The sequence below is a fragment of the Ricinus communis genome, chromosome 4 (genome assembly GCF_019578655.1).
Source record: "Ricinus communis isolate WT05 ecotype wild-type chromosome 4, ASM1957865v1, whole genome shotgun sequence".
In the NCBI taxonomy this organism is placed as follows: domain Eukaryota; kingdom Viridiplantae; phylum Streptophyta; class Magnoliopsida; order Malpighiales; family Euphorbiaceae; genus Ricinus; species Ricinus communis.
The window spans coordinates 25,980,275-26,006,692 of record NC_063259.1 but is presented as its reverse complement, the minus strand read 5'-3'; the positions used below and the strand labels follow the sequence as shown (position 1 = coordinate 26,006,692).

The 26,418-nt window shown below is 33.9% G+C and overlaps 3 protein-coding genes across 3 annotated transcripts; 1 reads left to right on the top strand and 2 right to left on the bottom strand.

Moving 5' to 3' along the window:
• Nucleotides 1-26: 26 nt before the first annotated feature.
• On the bottom strand, nt 27-2,199 carry LOC8258159 (protein NUCLEAR FUSION DEFECTIVE 4). Its single transcript, XM_002511453.4, has 2 exons — nt 1,597-2,199; nt 27-1,494 (listed from the first exon to the last, which is right to left on the bottom strand). Exons 1-2 carry the CDS (start codon nt 2,074-2,076, stop codon nt 367-369), a joined length of 1,608 nt encoding a protein of 535 aa, XP_002511499.1. The 5' UTR covers nt 2,077-2,199; the 3' UTR covers nt 27-366.
• A 4,109-nt stretch (nt 2,200-6,308) lies between these two features.
• Nucleotides 6,309-8,797, bottom strand: LOC8258160 (protein NUCLEAR FUSION DEFECTIVE 4). Its single transcript, XM_002511454.4, has 2 exons — nt 8,250-8,797; nt 6,309-7,649 (listed from the first exon to the last, which is right to left on the bottom strand). The coding sequence occupies exons 1-2, from the start codon at nt 8,721-8,723 to the stop codon at nt 6,468-6,470; spliced, it is 1,656 nt and encodes a 551-aa protein (XP_002511500.1). The 5' UTR covers nt 8,724-8,797; the 3' UTR covers nt 6,309-6,467.
• Nucleotides 8,798-17,576: 8,779 nt separating this feature from the next.
• On the top strand, nt 17,577-25,918 carry LOC8258161 (zinc finger protein BRUTUS-like At1g18910). The gene is made up of 12 exons (XM_002511455.4): nt 17,577-18,119; nt 18,691-18,906; nt 19,840-20,034; nt 20,106-20,452; nt 20,614-20,839; nt 20,965-22,664; nt 23,029-23,247; nt 23,339-23,476; nt 24,255-24,489; nt 24,581-24,640; nt 25,445-25,516; nt 25,597-25,918. Exons 1-12 carry the CDS (start codon nt 17,823-17,825, stop codon nt 25,696-25,698), a joined length of 3,807 nt encoding a protein of 1,268 aa, XP_002511501.1. The 5' UTR covers nt 17,577-17,822; the 3' UTR covers nt 25,699-25,918.
• The last annotated feature ends 500 nt before the right edge of the window (nt 25,919-26,418 follow it).

Below are 26,418 nucleotides of genomic sequence, written 5' to 3'. Positions count from 1 at the left end.
ATTGATATATGTATTATCATGCAATGTATTAAAGAGTAACCTTCATTTATTTAAAGCTTTACAAAGATGAGGCTTTTAATTTGCCAGTGTGATTCATAAAGTAACAACTCAATATGAGAGGACCCGACCCAGAACTACACAACAGATGCAGCGAGCTACGCAATTACTCATGTTGCTTTCTACCAAAAATTATTACTCAACACAATCACAGCATGCGTAGCAACATTTCCCTCAGCAGCTACTTGCCTAATTGTAAGGATATGCAGATTAGCAGTCTCCCTTAGCTGTTTAGGTACTGTTATGACAAAAGTAAAACAGCGTCCTAATTAATGTTAAAGAGTTTCTTATAAACTTATACTGGTATTTTTATTCTCTTACAGAATGTAATAATCTTCCAAGTATCACCCGATTATAAAAAGTTTTTGTCCGCAGGGACAAGGCTAAAGCAGCTAGAGAACCCAAAAATGTTGCAGATGCCATAACCAGAAAAGATGACATGAAACAATGAGTTCCAACACATGCGGTCCCTTCCCCTGATGCTTCCTTGTCATATATATACCCAACCACTCTTACAGAAAATATGTATGAACCAACAGGACTAGCAATGGTAATGGCATTGAATATGGTGCCCATATGTCCTACGCCAAATATCTCAGAAGAAATTGTGGGCATCAACGACCACTGCGAACCATAACAAACACCCACCAAAAGTGAACCAGCATAGAGAGCACCTGGCAAACCAGAAGCAATCACCACATGGCCAATGGTCATGCCTGCAAGAGTGATAGCCATGAAAAGTGGCCTTGCCCATCCTCTACTGTGCAAGAAATAATCTGATATATACCCAGCTCCAAATCGGCCAAGAAAATTCCAAATGCTCCACAGAGAAACTAAGGTATTAGTCTCCAAACTTGCATAACCAAGAGATTCTCCTACTTGGCTCATATTATTTACTGTGGCAAGTCCTGAACCCATACCACAAGCCATGGCAAGAAACAAAATCCAGAAATCCACCGTACGAGCAGCTTGAAAGAGATTCTTCTCATATACACCATTGTCATGTTCAGGATTACTAGGCAAACTTATATACCCAGCAGGATCATCTCTCTTAGACTCGTCCACCAATTGATTCCTCTCAGAAACAATATCAGACTCCTTCTCCGGCACTTTAATTGCAACGAAAAGAGGAGACATAAGTAACATCATGAGCAGGACAAACGCAATGATACGAACTGTAAATTGGAAGCTAAACACATGTTCTAGAATTATAATGATCATAAGATAAGCAGCCAGAAACAATGCAATCACTGAGAAACTATCAAGGTACTTCTTCTCATCTCCTTCACTTACAGTATAAATTCTCACAAACCACATTAGTATCACCGGATTGATACTGGACAGAAGTGACAGCATCAGAAGATACAAAGTGGGCTTATTGTTGAACATTGTTTGATATACTTGAATTAATATCGCTCCACTCAAACCCAGAAATCCCTAGCAATTAGAGCATAAATGAAAACTTTTTTAAATTGGGTTGCTATAAATACCAATTAAAAATCAAAATTTCGTAATGTAACAAAACAAAGAAAAACGAACCTTCATGATGCCAACAGCAGTTCCACTATAGCTAGGGAAATTCTTAACAGAAGTAACAACATCAGCAGTATTAAAGAAACTCTGTGCATGCGCTGCCACAAACATAAATAAACACATAGCGACAACCGGCGGTCGTGGAATCAACCCAGCAACAGCAGCCCACATTAAAAAGTACCCAATGAAGCATTGAATGGCACCCACCAGGAGAACGAGCCATGGCCCACTAGCGGATTCGTAACGGCCGCGGCGGCGGTGGTGACGGGTTGTAGCTTTAGTATAAAGAACGCCGGAGAGAACACCGCAATTAGCACCGATGTCTTTGAAAACAGAGACGGTTTCAAGAGTTGATTGATCGTAATTTTGAGTAGATTTGAGAGCAGGGGAATAAACTGAGAAAGTGTAGAGTGAACCGCTGGTGCACTGGATCCATATGCTGGCGACCGTAGAAAATAATTTCGTATCAAGTTTTAGCCTTTCCATTTACAGTCTATCTCTGCAATTGTTTTAGGTTTGCGGTTCTAAATTCATGATCTGACTAATCATGGCTGTAATTGTACCTAGCCGAGCCGAGAGTTCAGATTTAGTTTATTTAATTCTGGCATAGGTTCTAGCTCGTCTCAAATTTTTATAATAGAGCTCGAGTTTGGCTTATTTGAAAATAATTAGGCTCGTGAATAACTCGAGCTCGATTCGTAACTAGCTCGGTTCAAACTTTTTATAATAGAACTCGAGTTTGATTCATTTAAAAATAATTAGGCTCGCGAATAATTCGAGCTCGGTTTGCAACTAGTTCGGTTCGATGAATAGCTTCAACTCATTTCGAATTTAATTTATTAAGTAGTTGCATAATAAGAAAAGCTCGAGTTCGAACTCGTTAAACATAATTCGAGCTCGGACTCATTAAGTATTTTTTTAATAATTAAGTTAATTAAATGCAACATCTAAAAATAAACAAAAAATGATAGAAGTATCAAATTTAGCAAAAAAAAATTAAATCTACAATTAAAATAATTAAAATCAGCTTCTAAAAATATGGCAAAACATATAAAAAGAATTTATTACTAAAAGAGCATAAATAATTAAAGTAAAGACCATCGATGCATAAAAATTACAAGAAAATCATACTAAACATATTACAAGTTTGTATTAACTTAAAAAAAAAAAAAACATATAAACTAGCTCCTATTATTTTATTTTCTAGTAGCACTCACCTTTTATTGAATAATATTTTATGAAATTAAAATAAATTTTAAAATATAAAATAGTCGAAATGTGATATAATAAAGTAGCTAAAAGTTTTTTATAATAATATATTAACTTATATATATTACAGTCTTAGTTTATTTTAGCTTAATTTTCAATTTGATTACCATTTATAAATATAAATGTAAATCCAATCCAAAGTTTTATTTACATTAAAAAATTTTCAAAGGAATCGTACGATCGAACACCGACACTCCATTCTATTGACTCCAAAGTTCGAGTTAGACAAATATAAGATATCTAAGAAGCGAAGAGCATGAGATTAAAAAGAAAATACTTTGTATTAATATTAAGATATATAAGGTTTTGCAATAATAACAATACCACTGACTATATTTATTTAGACACAATATTTTCTTTTTTCTTTTCTATACTAGTGCTTGATTAGTCATGATCTATTATATACTAATTAAGGTTTTAATAATAAATATTTTTTTTATAAAATTAGTATAATTAGAGGATGCATTTAGAATATTTTTATTGGTATAAAAATATAATTAAATTTTATAATACACAATAATTCATAAGTAAAATAAAAATTATATTAATGAGTCAACTTTATTTTATCTAATTTGAAAAACACTTATTTTATTAAATTGTTATAGAATGTATTTGTTTATTATTTATTATTTTTATTGTAATTCTTACTAATAATAATAGCTACATTTAAATGTTGTAGTTATATTATTATTATTATTATTATTATTATCATTATTATTATTATTATTTTAAATTCGAGTTCGAGCCTATAAATGAATTTGCTTACAATCCTACTTGTCAAACTTATAAACAAGTATGTTCACGAACTTTATAAACGTGCAAGATTACGAATATGTTCACGAGTATGTTTGCGAACCCGTTCGCGAGCCACTAAATAAGCAGATATATAAGTTAATGAACCAAACTCTGTCAACCACGAACTCGATTTAATAAAATTATCGAGCTTGAGCTCGGCTCATTTAAATTAATAAACAACTTCGAATGAGTTGTTTATTGTTCCAAGCTCCGAATGATTAGTAAAATATTTGGTTCATTTGCAGCACTCAATATAATAGCTTGACTTTTTGTCATTAGCCATGGATACGTATGTTTCGACGCGTATCTCGATATTAACGACCATTTTTTGCACGTGTTATGCAACTGAGTTCACTTTTAAGGATAAGCTTACTGAGATAGATAACACACTAAAAAATTGTCGTTAGCTCGGTATATGATTGACGCAAAAATTTTGTCCTCGATTATGAACTCAATCTGCTGGTGAATTCTGCAAACCAGCAATGAGCACAGCCTTGTTACTGTACAACCTAAAAGTTATGCCATATCAAACAGTCATGATTGCTCGAGTTATGCCCGTTGGCAATGGCCTTACCCATCTCTAGTATGCCAAATAAGTGCGACACATGTCCTGCTCCAAAATGGACAAGAAAATTCCATATACTCCGTAGAGAAACCAAATTGAGCATTAAATTCAAATGTTTGTATAATTCAGGGAGTCTCCTGCTTGTCTAAGGTTATTTATTGCGGCCAGACCTGAACCCCTCTCGCATAACTAGCAAACAAACAACAACCACAAATTTATAGTAGTAATTGCTTGTAGGAAGATTGGTTGCATCTTTATCTTGACATGTTTTAGCATCTGCAGATCATTAGTCTCTACTGAAGCTGTTTCTGAATAATCCTCCTCTTTCATGGGCTTTGGTTGTAGTTCTAAGTGTCAAAGCCATAAGTAGAATCAGAAGAAGAGAAAACGTAGTGATGTCTGCCCAAAGTTGGAACGTTGAGAGCGATAGAATCACAACTTCTAAATTATTAGGACTTGAAATTCTAAACTAAAGGATAAGAGTGAATGCAGATAGTCAATGATATTTGGAGGACCTTCGCTATCAATATACAAATCCTTTTCGTACGTAAGACTTAGTTGCCTTTCTCTTCATGCGTGTGGCAAAACGATTTGCTACCTATCATTTCCTTTTATGGCTATCCTGGTAATTATGTTTACTATAACTGTATACACAACAACAACAAAAATAAATAAGTAATACATATATATATATATATATATATATATATAGCTTTTTTGTGTATATATTGAAACATATTTTGAGTGTACAACAAATGGAAGTTCCCTGGCCCTTTAATACCCCTAAAGTCCAAAACCTTCCAGTAGCATTCATTTTCTTAACCATTCTAAACCACATATCTATGTTGATCTTCCAGCCAAAGAGTCATCTCCTACCAACAAGTATATCTAGCAAACAGGTCACCCCAAATTAAATAAGAACAAGCCAGGCTTAGTCATATGCAAGTGATTAGTCTCTAACACATTCCTATCAATCAAAGCGCCCAGTAGTGGTCCACTAGTCAAGTGTATCAGCAGTCCCTGTCATACTTATTTGAGAAAATCAAGAATTCCGTAATGTAGAGCACGACCGGCTTATTAGAAACTCCTAGTTTGGAAGAACACTGAAGTAGCAACAAAAAAAAAAAAAAAAATCGAAAGAGTAGTAGATGCCACGATCAAGAAAGATCCTGTATTTAAATCTCACAAGTAATGGTACGCAATAGGGACCGCATAGTGCAATCACTAGCCCTAAGAAGGTAGCCACATACAAACTTCTAGAAAAACCATAAGCTATTATAATTTGGCAACTAGGTCATAATTTCTAGAGTATTGGCTATCACTAATAGTCTAGCCCATCTTGGTAAAGACAAGAAACAGTCTGATAAAACCCCGATCGAAGCAATCCAAAAAATTTCTATACACGCCATAGAGATGCCAAAATATTATCTCATTGGCTGTATATGGTTATGTGATTCTCCTACCTGTCTAATGTTGTTTACTGTCGCTAGCCCTGACCCAATTTGACCCTCTCCCATATAACAAGCATATGAACAATAACCAGAAGTTGAAGGTTTTCATAGCTTGAAACAGAGCAGTAGTAATTAACCTATAATATCACTTTCGAATTTCCAGTTTCTCTTTTGTTAGATTATAATATTGCTTTTGAAAATCCAAACATTAATACGTGGAGATTATGGATCATGATTAAAAAAAGAATTTACAAGTGGTGGATTGGGTGAGAACCATCATGTAACAGCTGAGAGTCAGTCATTCGTCACTGCTAAGGTTTGGTGAATCTATCATTCGTCCCTGCTAAGGTTTGGTGAATATATGTTATAGTGGTGCACTTAAGAAAATAAATCTTTCTGTTTCTTCTTTTGGCAAAAGCTGATGGGAATTGAAGATGCTGCAGCCATTGCATTGTCTAAAACTCTAGGATAATCGTTATTTGGTTTTAGATTAGTTCGTGAATATGACTGGATTTAGTTAACGAAGTTTTTCGGTGCAGTGAAGAAGAATAAACTTGCTCTGTGACTGTTAACATGATTATCATCAAAGAGATGAAGTTAGCATAAACTCAGTATACAATTTAGGTTACATAATGGAATAAACACTCAAAAACTGTATATATTTTCTTGATATGAATGGACAAAAATTAAGATCCTATATGAATAGAAAACAACCATTTCTACAAACTTATCAAACACTCAGAAAACCGAGCACTATCAGTTTTTATACAATATTCCGCATTTACCTGTCATGGTCTTCAAGAATGATGTACTCGTCTAAGCACAACCGCCTGGTAGAACCTTCTTGTCCTAAAGAACAAAACAAGAGCAACGAGAACCCCAAAGAAAGCAACAGATGCCATGATTAGAAAAGAGAGCATGAAACAGCGAGTTCCATAGCATAAGTTATCTTCACCAGATGCTGCCTTATCGTAAATGTAACCGATGACTCTTACAGAGAAAATATATGATCCGAGAGGACTTGCTATGGCTATGGTGTTGAATATAGTACCCATATGACCAACACCAAATATCTCAGAAGTGATGGTAGGCATCAGTGACCATTGTGAACCATATGAAATGCCTACAAGGACTGAACCCAGGTACAAATTATAAGGAAAACCAGAGGCAATAACTATATGTCCAATGGCTAAGGTTGCTAAAGTAATAGCCACGAACAATGGCCTTGCCCAGCCTCCTCTGTGCAAGAAAATATCTGATATAAATCCAGCTCCAAAACGGCCAAGAAAATTCCATATACTCAACAAGGAAACCAAAGAATTTCTCGAAATCGCTGTGTAACCAAGTGATTGTCCTACTTGACTAATGTTATTTATTGTTGCCAGCCCGGAGCCTAATCCGCAGAACATAGCAATAAATAATAACCAGAAGTTTCCAGTAGAAACTGCTTGCAAGAGATTCAGGTCTTCTTCATCTGATGAACTTCTGTGATCAGAAGTAGCCTTTGCTTCTAGATCCTCATTGCTAAGAAGTGCTCGATAATCATTAGGGTCCTCTTCTGTAGGAAGCTCTGAAGACATCATTGTGTTTGGTTTGTAACCCCTCTCTTCCAACAATGCTTGTGCATATCTATCAGAACTCTCCCTAAGAGCTCTCGTAGCAATTGCCAGAGGTGAGCCAACAAGCAGCAGCAAGACTAGAAATGTAACAAGGCGTATCCATAATGGCAAAATAAAGATGTTTTCGAATATAATATTGATTGTGAGATAAGCGGCAATGGTCAGAGCAACTGCAGAGAATGCATTCAAGTGCTTCTTGTCATCTTTTGAGCTCGTATCATAGTTTCTTACCAAAGTCATAAGCAACAAAGAGATCAATGTTGGTGTGACTGCGAGTAGTAGAATAAAAGTGCTTGGATCACCCTTGCACACTGTATTATAGAATTGGATAAGTATTGCTCCACTCAAGCCAAGAAAGCCCTGAACAGAAAGGTAAGAAATTGCATTTCTTAAACAACACTATACATGGTTAACTTTGAGATAGAGACAGAACATCCACATTTCACATTTACAAGGCTCTGAACGTGGCCTGAACATTCATTAAGGACTGCTGAAAGTCCTGTACGGACACTGTAATAGTTCCACCTGCCTGATACTGATATTTTCGTAGAGACCGTTCATCTCTTAAACAGGAGCAATTTCATAAATAAATTAAAAGAATGAGCTAACTGCATGGATTTTGTCGCTTCCATTAAGTATATATACCAGTTGAATTTGCTGATTGTTTAACATCCAATTCTATAGTTTTCAACTGCGCTAAGGATTGATTGAGCCTTTTCCCTGTATTGCAGGTCACTCCAAATTAAAGATGCAACTTATGTTTCCAGACAGAATTTGTATATTTCTTCAGAAACAAAATCATATTCAATTCTATGTTTTCTTTAGGTTCGATATTTTGTCAAACTACTCTTCATTATTCCTAATTAAACCAAACCTGAAGGCGTTCCAAAAAAAAGAAAAACTGAAGCATTAAGCAAATGCAAAACGACAACAATTAGTAAAGAGAAAACGTCAAGTTACCTTCATGATACCAACAATGGTCCCACCATAATCAGCAAAATTGTGAACACCGCTAACAACATTCGCCGTATTAAAAAAGGTCTGCGCATGAGCCGCCACCCACATAAATAAACACATAACCGCCACCGGTGGCCGTGGAATCAACCCAACAACACAAGCCCACATCAAGAAGTACCCGAAGAAACACTGGATTGCTCCGGCCGCGTGAACCACCCATGGAGAGCCAAATATCCCGAGCCAGCGGCGGTTACGTTGGAGAGTGACGGCGGAATAGAGGAGGCCGGAGATGACACCGGCGTTAGCGCCGATATCTTTAAAAACAGAGACGGTATCAAGAGTTGATTGGTCATAGTTTTGTGAAGATTTGAGAATGGAAGAGTAGATGCCGAAGGTGTACGATGCACCGCAGCTACACTGGATCCATATGCTTGCAACTGTTGCTATCCATTTCGTTTTTAGCATCTCTCTTTCCATATTTCTCTCTCTCTCTCTCTCTCTCTCTCTCTCTTCTTTCTGTCAAATATATAATATAAATTCGTAAATCAGTTGGTTTTAGCGCTCGTATTTTAAGATTTTAGTAAGGCTGTGTTTGGGAACCCTTTCTTAAATCAGTTATTCCAAAAAAATATATAATATTATTAAAAACTATTTTAGATAAAACAAATAAATTATCTTCAAAAAAATTAACAAAGTTTATAAAATAAATTTAATTAAAATAAAAAAGTAATATTAATCTCTTAATACTCAATAACAGTTTTAAATAAAAATTAAATTATTAATTAATCTTTTGATTTTTTTCTTAAATTTTTCTTTTTCTGGGACCATAAAAAATAAAAAATAAAAAGAAAATGTGTCAGACACTGGGGATGCTATTATTTATTTTGTTATACTTATCAGATACGTTTTAACTTTTATTATGTCATTGTATCAAAATATTCTTTTAAAATCAATTATTTGAGATGAATATCATATTATCAAGACTTTTTTGCTTATAGTGTTAAGAATTACAAAGTAATAACCCAAGTAAAACTGGACTAATAATAAAATCGATTAAATTATGGTATGTTCCTGGAATTATAATTCAAGACAAATTAAGTCTAATTTATTATCCCTATTGCGGTTAGTGTTTAATGTAGGTTAATAAATATTTTATTAATTTTGTATATGAAAAATTATTAATAAATCTGAAATATATTTTAAAATAATATTACATAAATAAATTTTTATTTAAAAAATAATAATTATTCTTAATTTTTTAAAACGTAATAGTAGCAATAAAATAAATTTTTTAATTAATTAAAAAGTTAGTATACATAAAATGGAACAAATAAAATTTTTATATCAGTCCCTGTTGTGAGGAGTTTAGATCTGTTCGATAATACATTTCTAGCAAAGAAATAAAAAGTAATAATTTTTATTTTTGCTTTAGCTTCCACAAAAAATCTAACGGCTCTATTTTATTTTATTTTTCTATAAGGTGTTCGATTGTTAATTTACTAAAAGAAAATAGGCTCAAGCTTAAATTGAAAATGACAATGATGTGGGGAACGTGGACGGTCCAGTGCCAGATAAGGAGTAGACAAAGTTTCCTTCCTTTTTATTATATATGGTACAGTCAGAGATAACCACTGCCACGTTGGCAGGATTCTGTTATTTAGAAACTCTGGCTGGTCACCAGCCCTACATTGCAATGCTTTGTATTTTATGCGTTTACATTCCAAGCCACCCACAAATTAAACATTAAAATAATATAATATTAAAATAATTTCTTAACTTTTGTGAAGCCAGCCAGATAATATTAAATGGATTATTTTTCTTTACGAGAATTATATTTCAATATTTTAGTATTTCATATTAGACGCAAGCCATTGTAGGGCCAAAGAACGATAGGCCATTGTATTTTGTTTTCTTTTTCAACTGAAATTATCAAATATCATTAACACGGTAAAAAAAGGAAATTAATCTTAATTATCTTCACTATTTTATTTATAAGTTTAATAACAGTTTTATTTTAAAATTAAATAGGTTTGTTTTATAGAAAATAGAGATTTATTTGATAATAATTTTATTTTTACAATAGAATAGTTCATTTTGTAGCACATTAAAATTTATATAAATTATATGTCCATCACTTTGTTTATAATTTTAAAAATAAAATTATTTTTTAAATGGAATAGGTTTATTTTTATCACGACCCCACCCGTGGGCCCGTGACCGACACTAGGGAATGGGGAGGCGTAAGGCCACCGAAACCCGTAGTAAGCCTGACACTCACTGACTTAAACAAATCTCATCTCAAATTTATATTATTAAAACCACAAATTATCTTAATAGCTACATTCTACATAAATACTTCGGTCTGCCAGAAAAATTAGGCGAGACCCGAAACTCATAAAATTTACAACTGATACATCTACTAATTACTACTGCGGAGAATCTAAGATTTACCAATTTACATACCAAATCAAATACATCACCCGATGATGAAGGAGTCGGGTTACTGAATAAGAGTCGCGAGAGGACTAACGATCACGAATCGAAAAAAGTAAAATGAGATGGGTCTCCGAGTGAGTTAAAATCAAATAATCTGGCGACTATTGCATTCTTCTCAGAAAATATAGATTATTCAAATCAGTATATCAAACCATGCACGTAAATACAAATCACATTATAATCAAATACCATAATAAATAAATAAATATATATATTTACTTTTACGGGACGAGTGGCTCAGTAGAACCCTAACCCCAAATTCTAGTAGCCTTTCGGCTCTCTCAATCCAACAGGTCTGGCGCCCAGAGAGCAAGCTCGATCAGGGTCCTTACCTCCAGCCTGAACACTTGAATTCCAAATAAGCCGGCGCCCAGAGAGCGTTGCTCGACCAGGGACCTTAACTCCGTGATCGGTGAACTCGGCCAGAGCAATGCTCGATCAGGGCAAACAAATCCATAATAACCTTATTACCTGTCTTTGATCATTACCGGTGCGCACGAGGTCCTGATTCAACCCACCAGGTGGCATGTTCTACGAAAGCCACATCTCCCAAAACGCAATCATCCATTTAATAAATATCATTGTATAATGAAATCATTCAACCATATCAAAATAACGATTAACAATTAAGAGTAAGACATCAGGCAACTCATATGGAAAACTGATTATATTTGGTATTATTATAACATTACTATAATAATACTTATATTATCTTCAATAATTAATAATGCAGTAAAATTATTTACGTTGCGATACTAATAACCATATTAAGCATAAACTTCCAAAATAGCATATTAAAATTAGACTTAGCAATAGTGCAATGATTAAATGACTTTAACTCACTCGTTTAGGGCGACATCCTATCTCTGCTCCGGTGCCTCGGTTGGAGCGAGCCGAACAAACGGACAATCTAGTCATGGAAAATAATTTATCAAAACGCTGAAACAATCGATCATTAATCCTAGGTCTAGAGTCCTAAAATCTCGACTCGGGAGAATTCTCACCGAAAATCCGTGAGCGTCCCTTACAACACGAACATTACCCCCCGTAAAAACGGGTTCAGGACCTGCCAGAAAAACACTCCAAATATCCAACAATTTAAACAACGGGAGTCGGGTCCCCAAACTTCACTATTTCCCGACTCCGCCACACAGTACAAAAACACGACTATGGCAGGCAAACTGACAATTATTTATGACTCACAAATATCATCAAATACTCAATACAATCAATAGACACACAAATTAAATCAAAGAATTTCCAAGATCAACGGCCAGAGAAAATTACTGAGACGCTCGGTCGACTCGCCTCCAGCCGCCGGAGTCCGATCGACAATCCGGGCACACCATCGGACTCACAACGACGCGCTGACGATGATCCCCACTTTCGATTTTCCGATCTGACACCCGATCGTCCGGAGAGATTTGCAGACGATCTCGGTCATCGATTTGCAAACGGAGCCCGATTGCCACGAAACCAGTGCCATCGCGAAGCTTGAGCTGAGGAGAGTCGGGATATGTCCTCCGATCGTCCATCCTCCGCCGGAGCTCGCCGGAAAAGCTGAAAAACCTCGGCTGCCTCCATTTTCTCTCTCCACCGGATCTTCCGTTTTCGACCACCACTATCGACACCGATGCCGCCAAAACAAAGCCAAGAGCGAGAGGAGTCGATTGGCACCAAGATCAAAGCAAGGAAGCTTCGGCCATCTTCCTCCTCGCGCGAGGCTGCTGCCATCGCCCGTGGCCGACGCCGCTGACCAAGGCGCTTCGGCTCCTTCTTCTGCGCGCTCCTCTCTCTCCCGACCTCTCTTCTTCCCCGATTTTCTTTCCTTTCAATATCGACATTAGGCCCTCGAACTTTTCCTTATTACAATTTGGTCCCTCAACTTCCTTAATTACTTACAATTTCATCCTGCAGAATTTCAATTTAACCCCTAAACTTTCCTTTAGCATTATTCCAAAATAAATTTCCAATTTAGTCCTAACACACAATTAAATTAAATAATCAATTTCCAACTTAAAATTTAATACTACTAATAAATTATAATACCAATTTTCCCAAAATTCTTTTATAAACATCCTTTACAATTCTACCATAATTTTCCAATATATAATTTTACTTATATAAATATGCATTTGGGAAAATTTGAATAACCAAAATATAATCATTTCTCAAATAGTTTACTTAATTAACTCCTTAAAAATCAAACTAATTGGATATGGAAAAATAACTCATTTATTTATCTAACATGAACATTCAAAATTTGTATTTAAATCATTCCAATTAAACCGAATAAAAATAAAGCGAAAATTAACTTAAATAAAAACTCATTATTAAATATATAAAAATTCGGAGTATTACAATTTTGTATAACAATAAATCGATATAAAAATTTTACATAATAAATATGTCATATATGCATAAAAATAAATTAGCATTCATGGATCATAATGAACGAGTTTATTATCTACAAGCAACGGATTCATTATATATGAATTATATGTTCACCGTAATTTTAAAAATAAATATACTTTTGAAATGAAATAAATATATTTTGTAGTACAATAAACCTTATATCATTAGCAGATAAATATAAAAGTTTTACGTAATTAACATGTAACATATGTATAAAAATAAATTAATATTCATGAGTTATAATGGACAGATTCATTATCTATAGACAACAAATTTATTAACATGTTACTTGAGGTTCCTTACATATGAACTACAAGTTTATCATATTGTTCACAATTTTAAAAATAAATTTATTTTTTAAATAGAATATATTCATTTTGTAGTACAATGAATTATATATTATTAACTTATGAATATAAATTTTTTACATAATTAATATGCCATATATGCATACAAATAATTCAGCATTCATAGGTTATAATGAATGGATCTACTATCTATAAACAACATATTCATTAAAGTATAACTTGAGGTTAATCAAATATATAGCACAGTTTTATAGTTTAGATTTATTATTCGTAAGTTATAATTAACAATTTCATCATCTACTAGCAACGGATCCATTAATATATCACTTGAGATTCATTAAATATATAACAAAAATTTATCAATCATAGCTTATAATCAAGAAATTCATCATACATGCATAAAATGTTTTAAAGGAATATTTTTCTCATATAAAATAAATAATATATTCATTAATAACAAACATTATATAAAATGTTAAATTTTTCAGTTTTAAATTTTAGTTTCATAATATTACAAGTGTAGGTTCTTTAATATTTTATTAATATTTTTACAAGTAATTTATGTGATTATATTTTTATTACTGTAAATTCTTAATACCATTTCAAGTGAATGTATAAATTTAAAAATTTAAAAAATTAAAATTAAAAATCAATAAATTATAAAGATTGTAATTTTAAAAATAAAAAAGTGTGTAAAATAAAATATATAAAAACATAAAATAAAATGTTAATGGATGATTTTTTTATTTTAATTATGAGTAAACTTATTTTTCTTAAAAGATACGTAAGCTACACGTATTAGCTGTCCCAAATATATAATGCTAGATGTATGTAGGATATAACAACTCAGAGGATTCCACCTTGGCTGGTTTGGTTGCTGGGCTGATTAATTGAGCCAATATCACTTGGATGGGACTCGAACAAATTCGGCTAAACTCCATAAGTGTAAGCTCGGTGGCTGTTTTTGATGGATCAATTCGGATTGCTCTTAAACCATTTCCTGATTTTCAAATGTCTCAGATGATGTGGACTGTTTTTGGACACATGTATTAGCAAATAAAGTTGCTTACTTCCTCATTACAATTTACATTGAGTTTGTGACGTATTTGTTAGAGATCCTATTTGAGAAATAAGAATTATAACTAATTTATATGATTAAAATATAATTAATTAAATGGCTAATTTTAGTTATTTTTATATTGATTAGTCCAGCTCAAATTTATTAATTGAGTCTACATTCTTTAATTATTTTAAAATCTAATATGGTAGCATATCTAACTCGATTATGAAGAAAACAATCACAATAAATATTTAACCTTAAAAAAAAAAAGATGAAAAAAATTAAAAAAAATATTGTAAATAATTAAAAATGGTAACGGGTAAGGTATCCATCAATTTAAGAATATTTAAATTCGAATTTGATTAAAATAATATATATATATATTGTTATATAAAATAAATTTTATTTATTTTTATTACTATTATCCACCAACATACTACTTGAGTTTGTGACGTATTTGTCAGAGATGCTATTTGACAAATAAGAATTATAACTAATTTTTAAGATTAAAATATAATTAATTAAATGGGTAGCTTTAGTTATTTTAATATTGATTAGTTCAGTTTAAATTTATTAATTGAGTTTACACTCTTTAATTATTTTAAAATCTAATATGGTAGCACATCTAACTCGATTATGAAGAAAATAATCACAAAAAATATTTAACCTTAAAAAGAAAAAAAATTATAAATAATATTATAAATAATTAAAGATGGAAACAGGTAAGATATCCATTAATTTAAGAATATTTAAATCCGAATCCGATTAAAATAATATATATATATATATTGTTATATAAAATAAATTTTATTTATTTTTGTTTCCATTATCCACCAACATACTATTTGAACTCTATTAAAATCTGTTTAAATTAAATAATTATTAAATATATTTATAGATATTTAAATTAGTAGCGGATACCCTATCCGTTTATATAAATATCTAGATAAGATAACCATTTATCGAACTCTTTTACGATAATTAAATTTTAAAATATATAAATAAAAAAATATAAAATATAAAGTAATCAAATCTAAATATTCAATATATTAATACAAATCCAGACATAAATTTAATAAAATTTAAAGTAATATCTTAAATAATAAAAATAAAATAAATTTTAAGATAATCAGATTCGAATAATGAGTACTTGCAGAATTAAATCCAAATCCGATAAAAATAATAAATTAAATTTTAAATTTATTTCAAACTCATTTATTATTATTCGAATTAATTCTAAACGGGTCGAGCATTAAAAAAAAATCATCCGACTGACATCCCTGCAAATAATTGATTGTATGCAAAAGAGCGTTAATTTATTTTATTTAAAAGAATGAACAGCTCCGCTATAGCAATTGCCTTATGAGTTTAAATCCAATCATAATTCATTCAATGGAACTGATTAACCCAAAATCAACATTGTGAAAATAATGGTCAAGCAAATTCCTCCTCTGTCTTCTCAACCAAAACAATGGAAGCCGCTTCTGTCAGAAAGACCCACATTATATATTAACTCAACGTTGAGCTGTATTTTTCTTTTCCGATGGAGAAGGGAGAGCCCAATTTCGAAAGCACAAGGATGGTTACAAATAAATCGTAGATCCCAAAACAATAAAGATCATGGGCCTAATGTACGGGCTGCCTGCTTCAATCCCGTGAAGACAAATGGATCATATTACACGAGCCTACCAATAAGATTTTCTCCAGGGTGTGTGCTGACATTTTTAAATTTCTAGATCTCTTACTAGATTCATTCAGTAAGCAGATCGGATCAGGCTTCCTTCTTCTGCCACACGTAACATAACTAAAATATTATTCAACATGATGATCAGGAGCAGCTACGCTTCAGTTGAAACAACTCATTTGTAAACCTGTTACAGATTTTAAAATGGATGGTAGTTTGTTTTCTTTCCTATTATTATTACTCAAAAGTGTAAAATAATCAAATTATTAGTCACCCCTAAGTATTCTTTAAGACAATAAATTAGTCCCCAGAGGGCTAAGCTAAATAATGTAAGCAGAAGCTTAGTCAGTTTCATGAGGAGGTGGCGGAGGCATGGCAGGCACGTGGAGACAGCAGAGGAGCACGCTCTGGACAGAGGACGCACACGTGCATGTGTAGCGACACAGTGACAATTGACCGAAGCTTACGTTACGTGATGACAAGATACGGACGGCGTGAACTCAGCCTCTCTGCCGGGGCTTACCGAATCCAATATTTGGCTTTAATATTATGATACTTGGCCTTTTGTAATCTACTGAGACAAAAACAGAAGTAAACTAACTGGGACAGCAAGGCTTCATCCACGCTCTTTATTTGCCGCGTCCATTGCAGCAGCCTTATTTCACATTAAAGAAAATTTTCTTTCTTTCTTTATTTATTTATTTATAAATAACCATTAAACTGTAGACAATACGGTATAATCATTTTTATATATTCATTATAAAAATTATGAATTTTTACCAAAAATTTCTCCTATTCATATAAATAAAATACTAATCAAGCGACTCTGAATTATTATAAAAAATAACTTTTTATTATAATATTTTAATAAATAATATTTATTTTAAATTTATCTATATTTCGATCATGTTTATGCATGTAATTAATCAATTAATTAACAAGCTTAAGTAACTTCATATAAGCTAAACCATTTACTTTTGATTTTTTGAAAATTTCAACTTTTCAAAAGATAGACTATTTAAATCAAAAAAAGCCTATGACATACACATTTCAATTCAACAAAAACTTATATTTATAACATCAATTGTTAAAATCATAATATAATTATGTAAGTTCCTTGTTGAAAATCAACAATATGCATGATGTAACAAAACAATTTTTAAAAATCCCACATGTGTTGGCCAATTTCTTCTTCTGCATTAAAGTATAGCTCCTGAAAAAGGTCAAAAAACCTAACCGGCTAAAAAAAGAAAGAAAAAACCGGTTAGTTGATCGGGTTGGAAGAGCAGAAAGGCTGTCAACCCATGAATACAATAAAGGGAGTTTTCCCGCCAAATAAAAAGAAAGAGCGCTTGGGATTCAATTGTCAACTCTCTGAAAAATTAAAAAAGAAAAAAGAAAAAACAGAACAAAACAAACAGAAACCGCCGTTGGCTGTTAGTTACAACGTCGCTGTCAGGCCACGGTAGAAAAAACTATTCAGTTAATTCTCTAAAGAGCATAGAATTGATCATCAGATCAAAAACCTAAACTCTTAAATCCATCCCGTTCTCTCCAATGCCAATCCTTCTTTTTCTTTCTCTCGCCGTTCATGGTGCGCTATTCAAACTTATATGGGCGGCGGAGACTCTCCAAAATGCCCGCCGGACAAGGAGGAGGAAGCACTGTCTTCGTCTTCGATGCCGGCGGTGGAGTCGGAACCTCTCTCCCATGTTTCTCTCACCGATGCTCCTATTCTCTTGCTCGTCTATTTCCACAAGGCTATGCGCGAAGAGCTCTCAGAGTTATACCGCCTTGCAGTTTTAGCTTCGGAAAGTTTACCTAATGGACGCCAACTCATTGTTGAGCTTCGTCGCCGATTTGATTTTTTTAAACATGTACAGAAATATCACTCTGCTTTTGAAGACGAGGTCGGTATAAAACTAATTGAATTCCTGCAAAATCAAATGTTAACTTAAAATAATTAAATCCTAGCAATTATGTAAGCTGTCCAAACACAACAATTGACTATACTGAAATTCAATTGAATTGAATTCTAGTATTTTAGACTTTCCAAACACACTCAGCATGAATTTGCAAATGAACTGCATAATATAGTGTAAAACTTTTTTTGTTCAAGAAAGCTCTTTACTTATTGCCTTCAGTAGCCAAACAGAACATTAACAAAAAAAAATTTGCCATCACCGAGATGTAACGACCTGCTTATCATAATATGAGCCAACAATTCAGGGTTCATTTTGAATATATGTAAAGTTGTCTTTTCATTGATCGCAGGACTTATTAACTCCATCATGTTTTGTTTCGATAATAAGCTCAATGAGCCTCCTTATTGGAGTTTAGGGGTTTAGTTCTTTCTTTTCTCTTTTAAAATAAAAGAAAATGACAACTCCAAGATTTTGTAATTTTGTGCTTTGGTTTTCGATCCACTTAAGCTTGTATAACTTGTTATGGTTTTAACAAGAGAACATTTTCTTGTGGCAGGTTATCTTTCTAGAATTAGATGCCCACATTAAAAATATTGTATATACATACTCGCTTGAACATAACAGCATAGATGACATCTTTGACTCCATTTTTCATTGCTTGAGTACACTGGAGGAGAACAAAGATGGTGCTAAGACATTTCAGGAACTTTTGTCATGCATTGGCACCATGGACTCCTCTATTTGCAAGCATATGCTTAAAGAAGAAGAGCAGGTATCCATTACTTTTTGTTGATATTTATTGTTAAATTACAATTTATCACCTCACTGTTCAGTTTGTCACGGTCTTTGCATCTCCCTTTGTTGTGTGCTATTGGTTTCCCTATGCTGCATGAAGTTGAGAATTTTATTCTGATACTGTCATATTCTGATTTATTACCTTATATAGTAGGACTGCCCTTAGTCCCTCGTTAAATTTCAAATGTGGCCTTTTGGCTAAAATACTATTCAATTCTGCTCTCTGCATGTGAACAAACATCTTACTTGGTGGCAAAGTTCAGAAGAAAAAAATTTGAAATAAAAAGGAATTGAAGTTTCAACTAAGCATCAAAATCAAGTAATTTGGATGGACTATATGCTTCAGAACCATAGCCTTCAAGACCCTTAAAATCACTCTCTTCCATGCACCACTTCCTCCAATCGCTGTAGATTTCTTTCTTTTATGATGGAACTATGGTCACTTCACTTGGTTAGAGTAGAATAGTCAAAGCTTATGTAGTAACTTCCCTCATGAAATACATATTCTTCAGGGCGTTCTTAGGAAAAACCAAGGGCCATCTTTGGTTCTAATGCTGTATGTACAAGTAGGGATGAAGACATACTGTCACAATTTTAATTCAGGAAAAACCAAAGGATCGATCACAACTAGGTTTTTTTTTTTTTTCTTTTTTTTTCTTTTTTAATTGTGTGTGTGTCTTGCTGCTATGGTCTTCATACTTTTCAAGAGTATTCCTTGCAGCTCATAATTATTTGCATTCACTGATCAGAGGATAGAGAGGGAATTTAATAAGATTTAAAATAAGTTGGCATGGCAAAAATTAGATAACCAGTTCTCTTAGCAACATAATTATTTTAAGCGCTACAAGTCCCATTGTTAAAAATCCCATCATTGTTCCTTGAGCTACACACTTTATGACCTTGGATGCAGGTTTTTCCTTTGCTTATACAGCACTTCTCTCCCAAAGAACAGGCTTTGCTTGTGTGGCAGTTTTTCTGCAGCATTCCTGTGATCCTGCTGGTGGAATTATTGCCATGGTTGACCTCTTTTCTTACACCAGAAAAACGACTAAATGTTACCCGTTGTATTGAAGGAGTTGTACCTCAGGAAAAATCATTGCAAGAGGTAGATCCTGATCTAAGTTCTGAGTTTGATTCGACTTTTTGATTCTTGCTCACAGAAAGTTATTAGTGCAGGTGGTAGTTTCTTGGCTTCATATGAATGGTCAATCTTCTTTGGGGGTTTTCAGCAAAATTAGAAAAGAAGCTTCTGATGGACCTGAATGTTTAAAAAGCATGCCACGATTTTACTTCGCCGAGAATTCTTTGAGAGAAAAGAGGCAGTGGAAGAAGTCATATTGTGTTCAAACCAATGCCAGAAACAATGTCATTGACTGTCTCAAACTTTGGCATCGCGCCATTCAGACAGATTTGAAAGAAATACTGGAAGAGGCATATCTAACAAGAAACTCAAGAAGTTTTTCAGATATTGACTCAACGATCGTTCGGCTGAAATTTCTTGCCGATGTCATAATCTTCTACAGGTAATTGGTATGAAGCTAAAGCATTGCTCTAACACATCTTCAACTACAAACATTCCAAAAAGTATCTGTTCTTTGTTTTTCTTTCCATGGAATTTTGTCCCTTTTTCTTGATCTTTTTGCTCAAGTTTCATATTTATAAAGATTTTTTTTCCTATAAACAGCAATGCATTGAAGAAATTCTTTTACCCCGTCTTAAATGAACTTGCCAACAAGACTTGCTCCAGTGAACAGTTCTCCATTGAAAGTCGTGTGGAAAGCATACACCAGTTGCTGCAAAGCAAGGCTGAAAATGGGTTTCCTTTCTGCAAATTTGTGGAGAAGCTCTGCCAGGAACTTGAGTTTCTTGCGATGGATGTTAGCAAAAAATTTTCCTTTCAAGAAACGGAGGTATCATTTGCTTATTTTACCATTTTTTGTATAATTTTCAGAAAGCTTGACAAAGTCTCAGACAGCAACCAGCCACCACAAAATCTTTACAACATTGTCATTTGACGTACTTCAGTTTTTACCAGGTATTACCCCTTATCAGCAAGAAGTTTAGCAATGATACGCAGCAGCAGCTTTTGTATATGAGCCTTCATCTGATGCCGCTAGGACTTCTAAAGTGTGTAATCCCTTGGTTTGCAGCTCATTTGTCTGAGAATGAATTCAGTTCATTTCTTCATGGCATAAACCTGGGAAATAATTTAACCAATTCATATTTTGCATCCCTCTTACTTGAATGGTTCTGCACTGGTTACTCAGGTAAAACCTCGATTGAGAATTTTGGAAAGAACTTGCAGAAACTATTTAAGAATAGATGTTCATTTATCCCTGAGCAAATCAAAGAAGCTGTTGTATGTTCATCCTTACTTTCTAATGTGCAACCTCTTCAAGAATCCAAACCTAGTAAAATGGAACCAGTCTTCTCTAACAAGGGCAAAAATCTTTTATCACATTCTTCTTCAAGATCCTGCAAAGCTGAGATGTATGAGGCATCATATGCAAGTAACATAAATCTCCACATATTTTTCCCTGGAACTAAAAGATTGTTGCACCCTATTCCTAGATTACCTGCTGGGGAGAGTTCTGCAACTTTTATTACTAATGAACCGAAGCCAATGGACTTCATCTTTTTCTTCCACAAGGCTCTCAAGAAAGATTTGGAGTACCTGGTCTCTGGTTCAGCTCAATTGGCCGAAAACATCAGGTTTCTTGTAGAGTTCAGCCAGCATTTCCATCTCTTGTGGCTTCGTTATCAGTTTCACAGTGAAACTGAGGATGAAATTGCCTTTCCTGCTCTTGAAGCAAAAGGAAATGTCCAAAACATTAGTTACTCGTACACCATTGACCACAAGCTGGAAGTTAAACTTTTTAATGAGATTTCCCTCATTTTGGAGAAGATGTCTAAGTTGCACGTTTCACTTTCTACTGTTGATTCAGGCATGCTGGATCAAACAGTGGCAAAATATAATCAGCAATGCAAGAAACTCCATCTTACATGCAAATCAATGCATAAACTGCTTTCCGATCACATTCATCATGAAGAAATTGAACTTTGGCCATTATTTAGAGAATGCTTTTCTATCGAGGAGCAAGAAAAGATCATAGGACTCATGATAGGGAAAGTTGGAGCAAAATTTTTACAAGATATGATACCATGGTTGACTGGCTCTTTAACACCAGAAGAACAGCATGTTCTGATGTCCTTATGGCGTAAAGTGACAAAGAACACAAAGTTTGATGAATGGTTAGGGGAATGGTTGGAAGGCTATGATATTGCTCACGTGTCAGAGGAGTCAAATACTGTACGGGCTGCAGATCCACTGGAGATTATCTCGAGTTATCTGCCGAAAGATGCTCTCAGAAAACAAGGTGACAAGGGCATCGAGTTTTCGCAAAAGGATTCTTCTGGTGCTAATATTGATCTGTTTGGAAAGTGCAACTTAGAAGATAAAGCAAAGGCTGCTAATGAAGATCAAAACAATGAATATTCAGAATGTGCAAAATCTCTCAATGAAGGTGAAAAGAAGAGATTCAATGAAGTAGCCAATGAGCTTCTTAAGACAGACATTCCAGGTGAACCTTTTCAACCAAGTCCAAACACTGGGCACCACGAGCACCTTTTGACCATGAGCCAAGATGACTTAGAATCCGCTGTTAGAAGAGTCTCTCGTGACTCATCCTTAGATCCTCAGAAGAAGTCATATATAATCCAGAACCTGCTGATGAGGTTGGTATAAGGATTCTTTATCATTATATCGTTTCTCTCATAGAAGAATAGAAAGCACGGTCCTTCATAAGGATCAAGGTGGTCTACTGCCTTATAAAAGGTAGACCACTTTCACATGCCATATTACCACCTGCCAATGATAATTTAAGTGACTGTTATGGATATTACACCAACACAATCCGCTCATAATTGAAAGCACTTATGTGAAAATTCAGTTATGTGAAAATTATGACACATGCTGATATTTGCTTAAGGAAGTGTGTATAATAGGCTCATCAAACCTTTTTTTTTTCTAATTTATCTCAATGATGCCTATATGTTCACTATGCACTAATGGATAAAAATTTGCCACCATGATTTTCAGCCGTTGGATTGTTAAACAACGGATATCTCATACAAAAGAAACCATCTCCAGTAATGGGGAAGATATTCCGGGGCAGTATCCATCATATCGTGACCGTCTCAAAGTAAATTTGGGTTGCAAGCACTATAAGAGGAATTGTAAACTTTTTACTGCCTGTTGCAACAAGCTTTACACATGCATACGTTGCCATGATGAGGAGGCTGATCATACGACAGACAGGTATATACAAATATAAATAAGTCTCGGTCATGCTTCTCTACAATTATATCTCTCACTTGGTAACTTATTCTATGTTGCTTCTTTTGTGCAGGAAAGGTATTACAAAGATGATGTGCATGAAATGCTTGGCTATTCAGCCAATTGGGAAAGCATGCTCAAGTCCTTCATGCAACAATTTATCCATGGCAAAATATTATTGTAGCATCTGCAAATTGTTTGATGATGATAGGTGATGCAACTTATCCAACTTTTCTCAACTGTTTCTATAAAGCTCTATTGTTTAGTCCATTGATTTGGTGAATTTTAACCCATAGAAAGCTTTTACGAATCTTTTTCCCCATAACAATTATGCTCTCGCATTTTGCTTCTGTGCTTATCAACTACCATATTTACTGCAATCAATATTTTTTTTGGTTTAATCTGTTGCATTGAAGCTGTTATTTTCTTAGAAGTTATGCATTCAGTAGAAAATGGAACTCAGAAATGATGGATTTGAATCTTGGAATGTCATTGCGGGCTTATGGGAATTTACTTAAGTTGAAAATTAAAATCCAAGTGACTCTACAGACTGCAGAAATGAGAAAATGTCAACATAGAATCTTTAGGAAGTAATGATTGACACATAAATTTGCTATCTGGAGTTGGCATCTCCAAGCCTTATTTAACAGAATTTATAAATTATCCCAGGCTGCACATGTATGCTAATGACATGAGGATTTTCAACTTCAGATCTTGACCTAAACATAATGGACTCTAGTAATAACCTACATGAAATGGGCATTAATAATTACCAATGACAATTAGTCAATTATGTCCTACTGGCCCATTTGCTTGTTATTCCATCCAATAATTTTGAAATTAGTTTGTCTACATATAGATGAATTCTTGAGTTGGCAATTGAATCTTTAGATAGTAGGAATACATATGCAGGAGTATATGTTCAATCTGTATTCTGGACATGTGAAGTCTGAATTTGTTGAATTTTTGACATTTATATCTTTTTACAGGGAAATTTACCATTGTCCTTACTGTAACCTCTGCCGAGTAGGGAAGGGGTTGGGAATTGACTACTTTCATTGCATGAATTGCAATGCCTGCATGTCCAAGTCTCTTTTGGTGCATGTATGCAGGGAGAAATGTTTGGAAGGAAACTGCCCAATTTGTCATGAATACATCTTCACATCCAGCAATCCAGTAAAAGCCCTTCCTTGCGGTCACTTGATGCACTCGACATGTTTTCAGGTACTCAACTGTGAAAACTGTCTTTTTTTTTTTATCAATAATTCACGTATATTTTATAAAGTTTTTGTGGTCCTTATGATGCTGCTGCCAGGAATACACATGCACTCACTATATATGCCCAATCTGTAGCAAATCACTTGGAGACATGCAGGTAAGTTATCATGCTTTTTCCTTGAGTTTCCCTCTCAGCAAGTCAGTTGTTTCTGGTGAGATCAAAGTCTACTTTTTTGTGTCGTGTCTTTGGTATCTTACATACTTCCCCACTCCCATTTCCCCAATCTAATTTTATTTCTCTTATATGCTAATACTTATCATATTTGTCTAAACTAATTAAGGCAGTGTTAAATTTAACTGGTCCTTCAATAAAGCTGAAGTTCAAGTGGAAAGAAATTGACTAACTAAAACTCAAAAACTCATGATTCCTTCTGATAAATTCTATTTGGACCATCTCCAAGTAAATTTCTGTCACCTATCATCTATGGTTATCTCCTATTCGTCTTGATAATACTAGGCCCATCAACTGCTAATCATCAAGTGCTGTTAGGTTGACCTAGTAATTGTGACATCAATCGATGTTTGGAGTTCTTGAAGTATCAGAGCACATACTCGTTTCTGTAGCTATTTAATTTTTATTAGCTGACAATAGGGCAGATAGGTTTAGATGCCACTAGTGCATCTCCATTTTTTTGCATTACCAATTTATTAACTCTCTTCATTGCCACTGAAGATATTCACTGCTATAGGAAAATAAATTTCAGGCCATTAACAGCAAGTGAACATTTATCCCATCATCTTGGATATCTTAACTTCTGTTAATATCATTTTGAGGTTGTATGAGGTTCTCAGGTGTTTAAAAGGTTTTCCTTTAGCTGTTGAAGTTTTATTCACCAGCTAGTTTAATTTAACTTCCTTGGCGTTGTGTGAAGTTTTTAAGCTATGTAAGCATGTCGCTCAGGTGTATTTTAAGATGTTGGATGCATTGTTGGCTGAAGAGAAAATGCCAGATGAATATTCTGGCAAAACTCAGGTTCATGATGCTCGTCCCTATTTTCTGGCACTATGTTACCACAAATACATTTATTCTTATCAACTATGAATGGATTGCAGGTCATACTATGTAATGATTGTGAGAAAAAAGGACCTGCTGCATTCCATTGGCATTATCATAAATGCCCATTCTGTGACTCATACAACACCAGGCTTCTATGATTCATGCTCAAAGTGAGTGAATAACTTCTTTTCTCCAGAATTCAGATACTAGATGTTGGGGGATGAGCCTGTTTATTCGCTGTTTCATCAAATTGCTTGTGAATAATTAAGTTGTAGACATTTAACACAAGTCTTTTGAAAAATTTGATACATTTCTGAAATGTCAAAAACACAAAGACAATATTGTTTCTAAACTATCATACTAAGATGATGCTTGTAATTTTCTGTTTTCTTAGTTTCCACTAATTTCATGCATTTGACAGCGCAAAAGCTGTAGAACTCTTTCTGGTTTCCTTCTTTTTCTGTAACTATATTTCGCAACAGAAAAATAAAAAAGAATTACTACTGTCTTTATCTAGTGCTGCCCAAATAAAGTTAATGTTGAAACCTGTAAGGCATGATTTTCACTGCCTGCGTTAATTCTTTTCACCCATATTTTAAGTCATAGACTTATTAGATTCAATACATCCTACTGTAGCCAGAATATGAAGCTGAATATAACTTGGCTCATCAGCAGTCTGTCATCCTTCCCCAGTTAATGCTATCACCATCTTCCCTGTAAACTTTCTATCTTTATATAGGGAGATATGAACCAACTAGATTATGGCTAGTAGTAACTTTGTTATCAGAAATCATTATGTTAGAAACCTCTGAACCGCAATATCTTTAATCAAAATCAGATCCTTTTGTTCCTCTATACGTGCCACATACTGAAATATA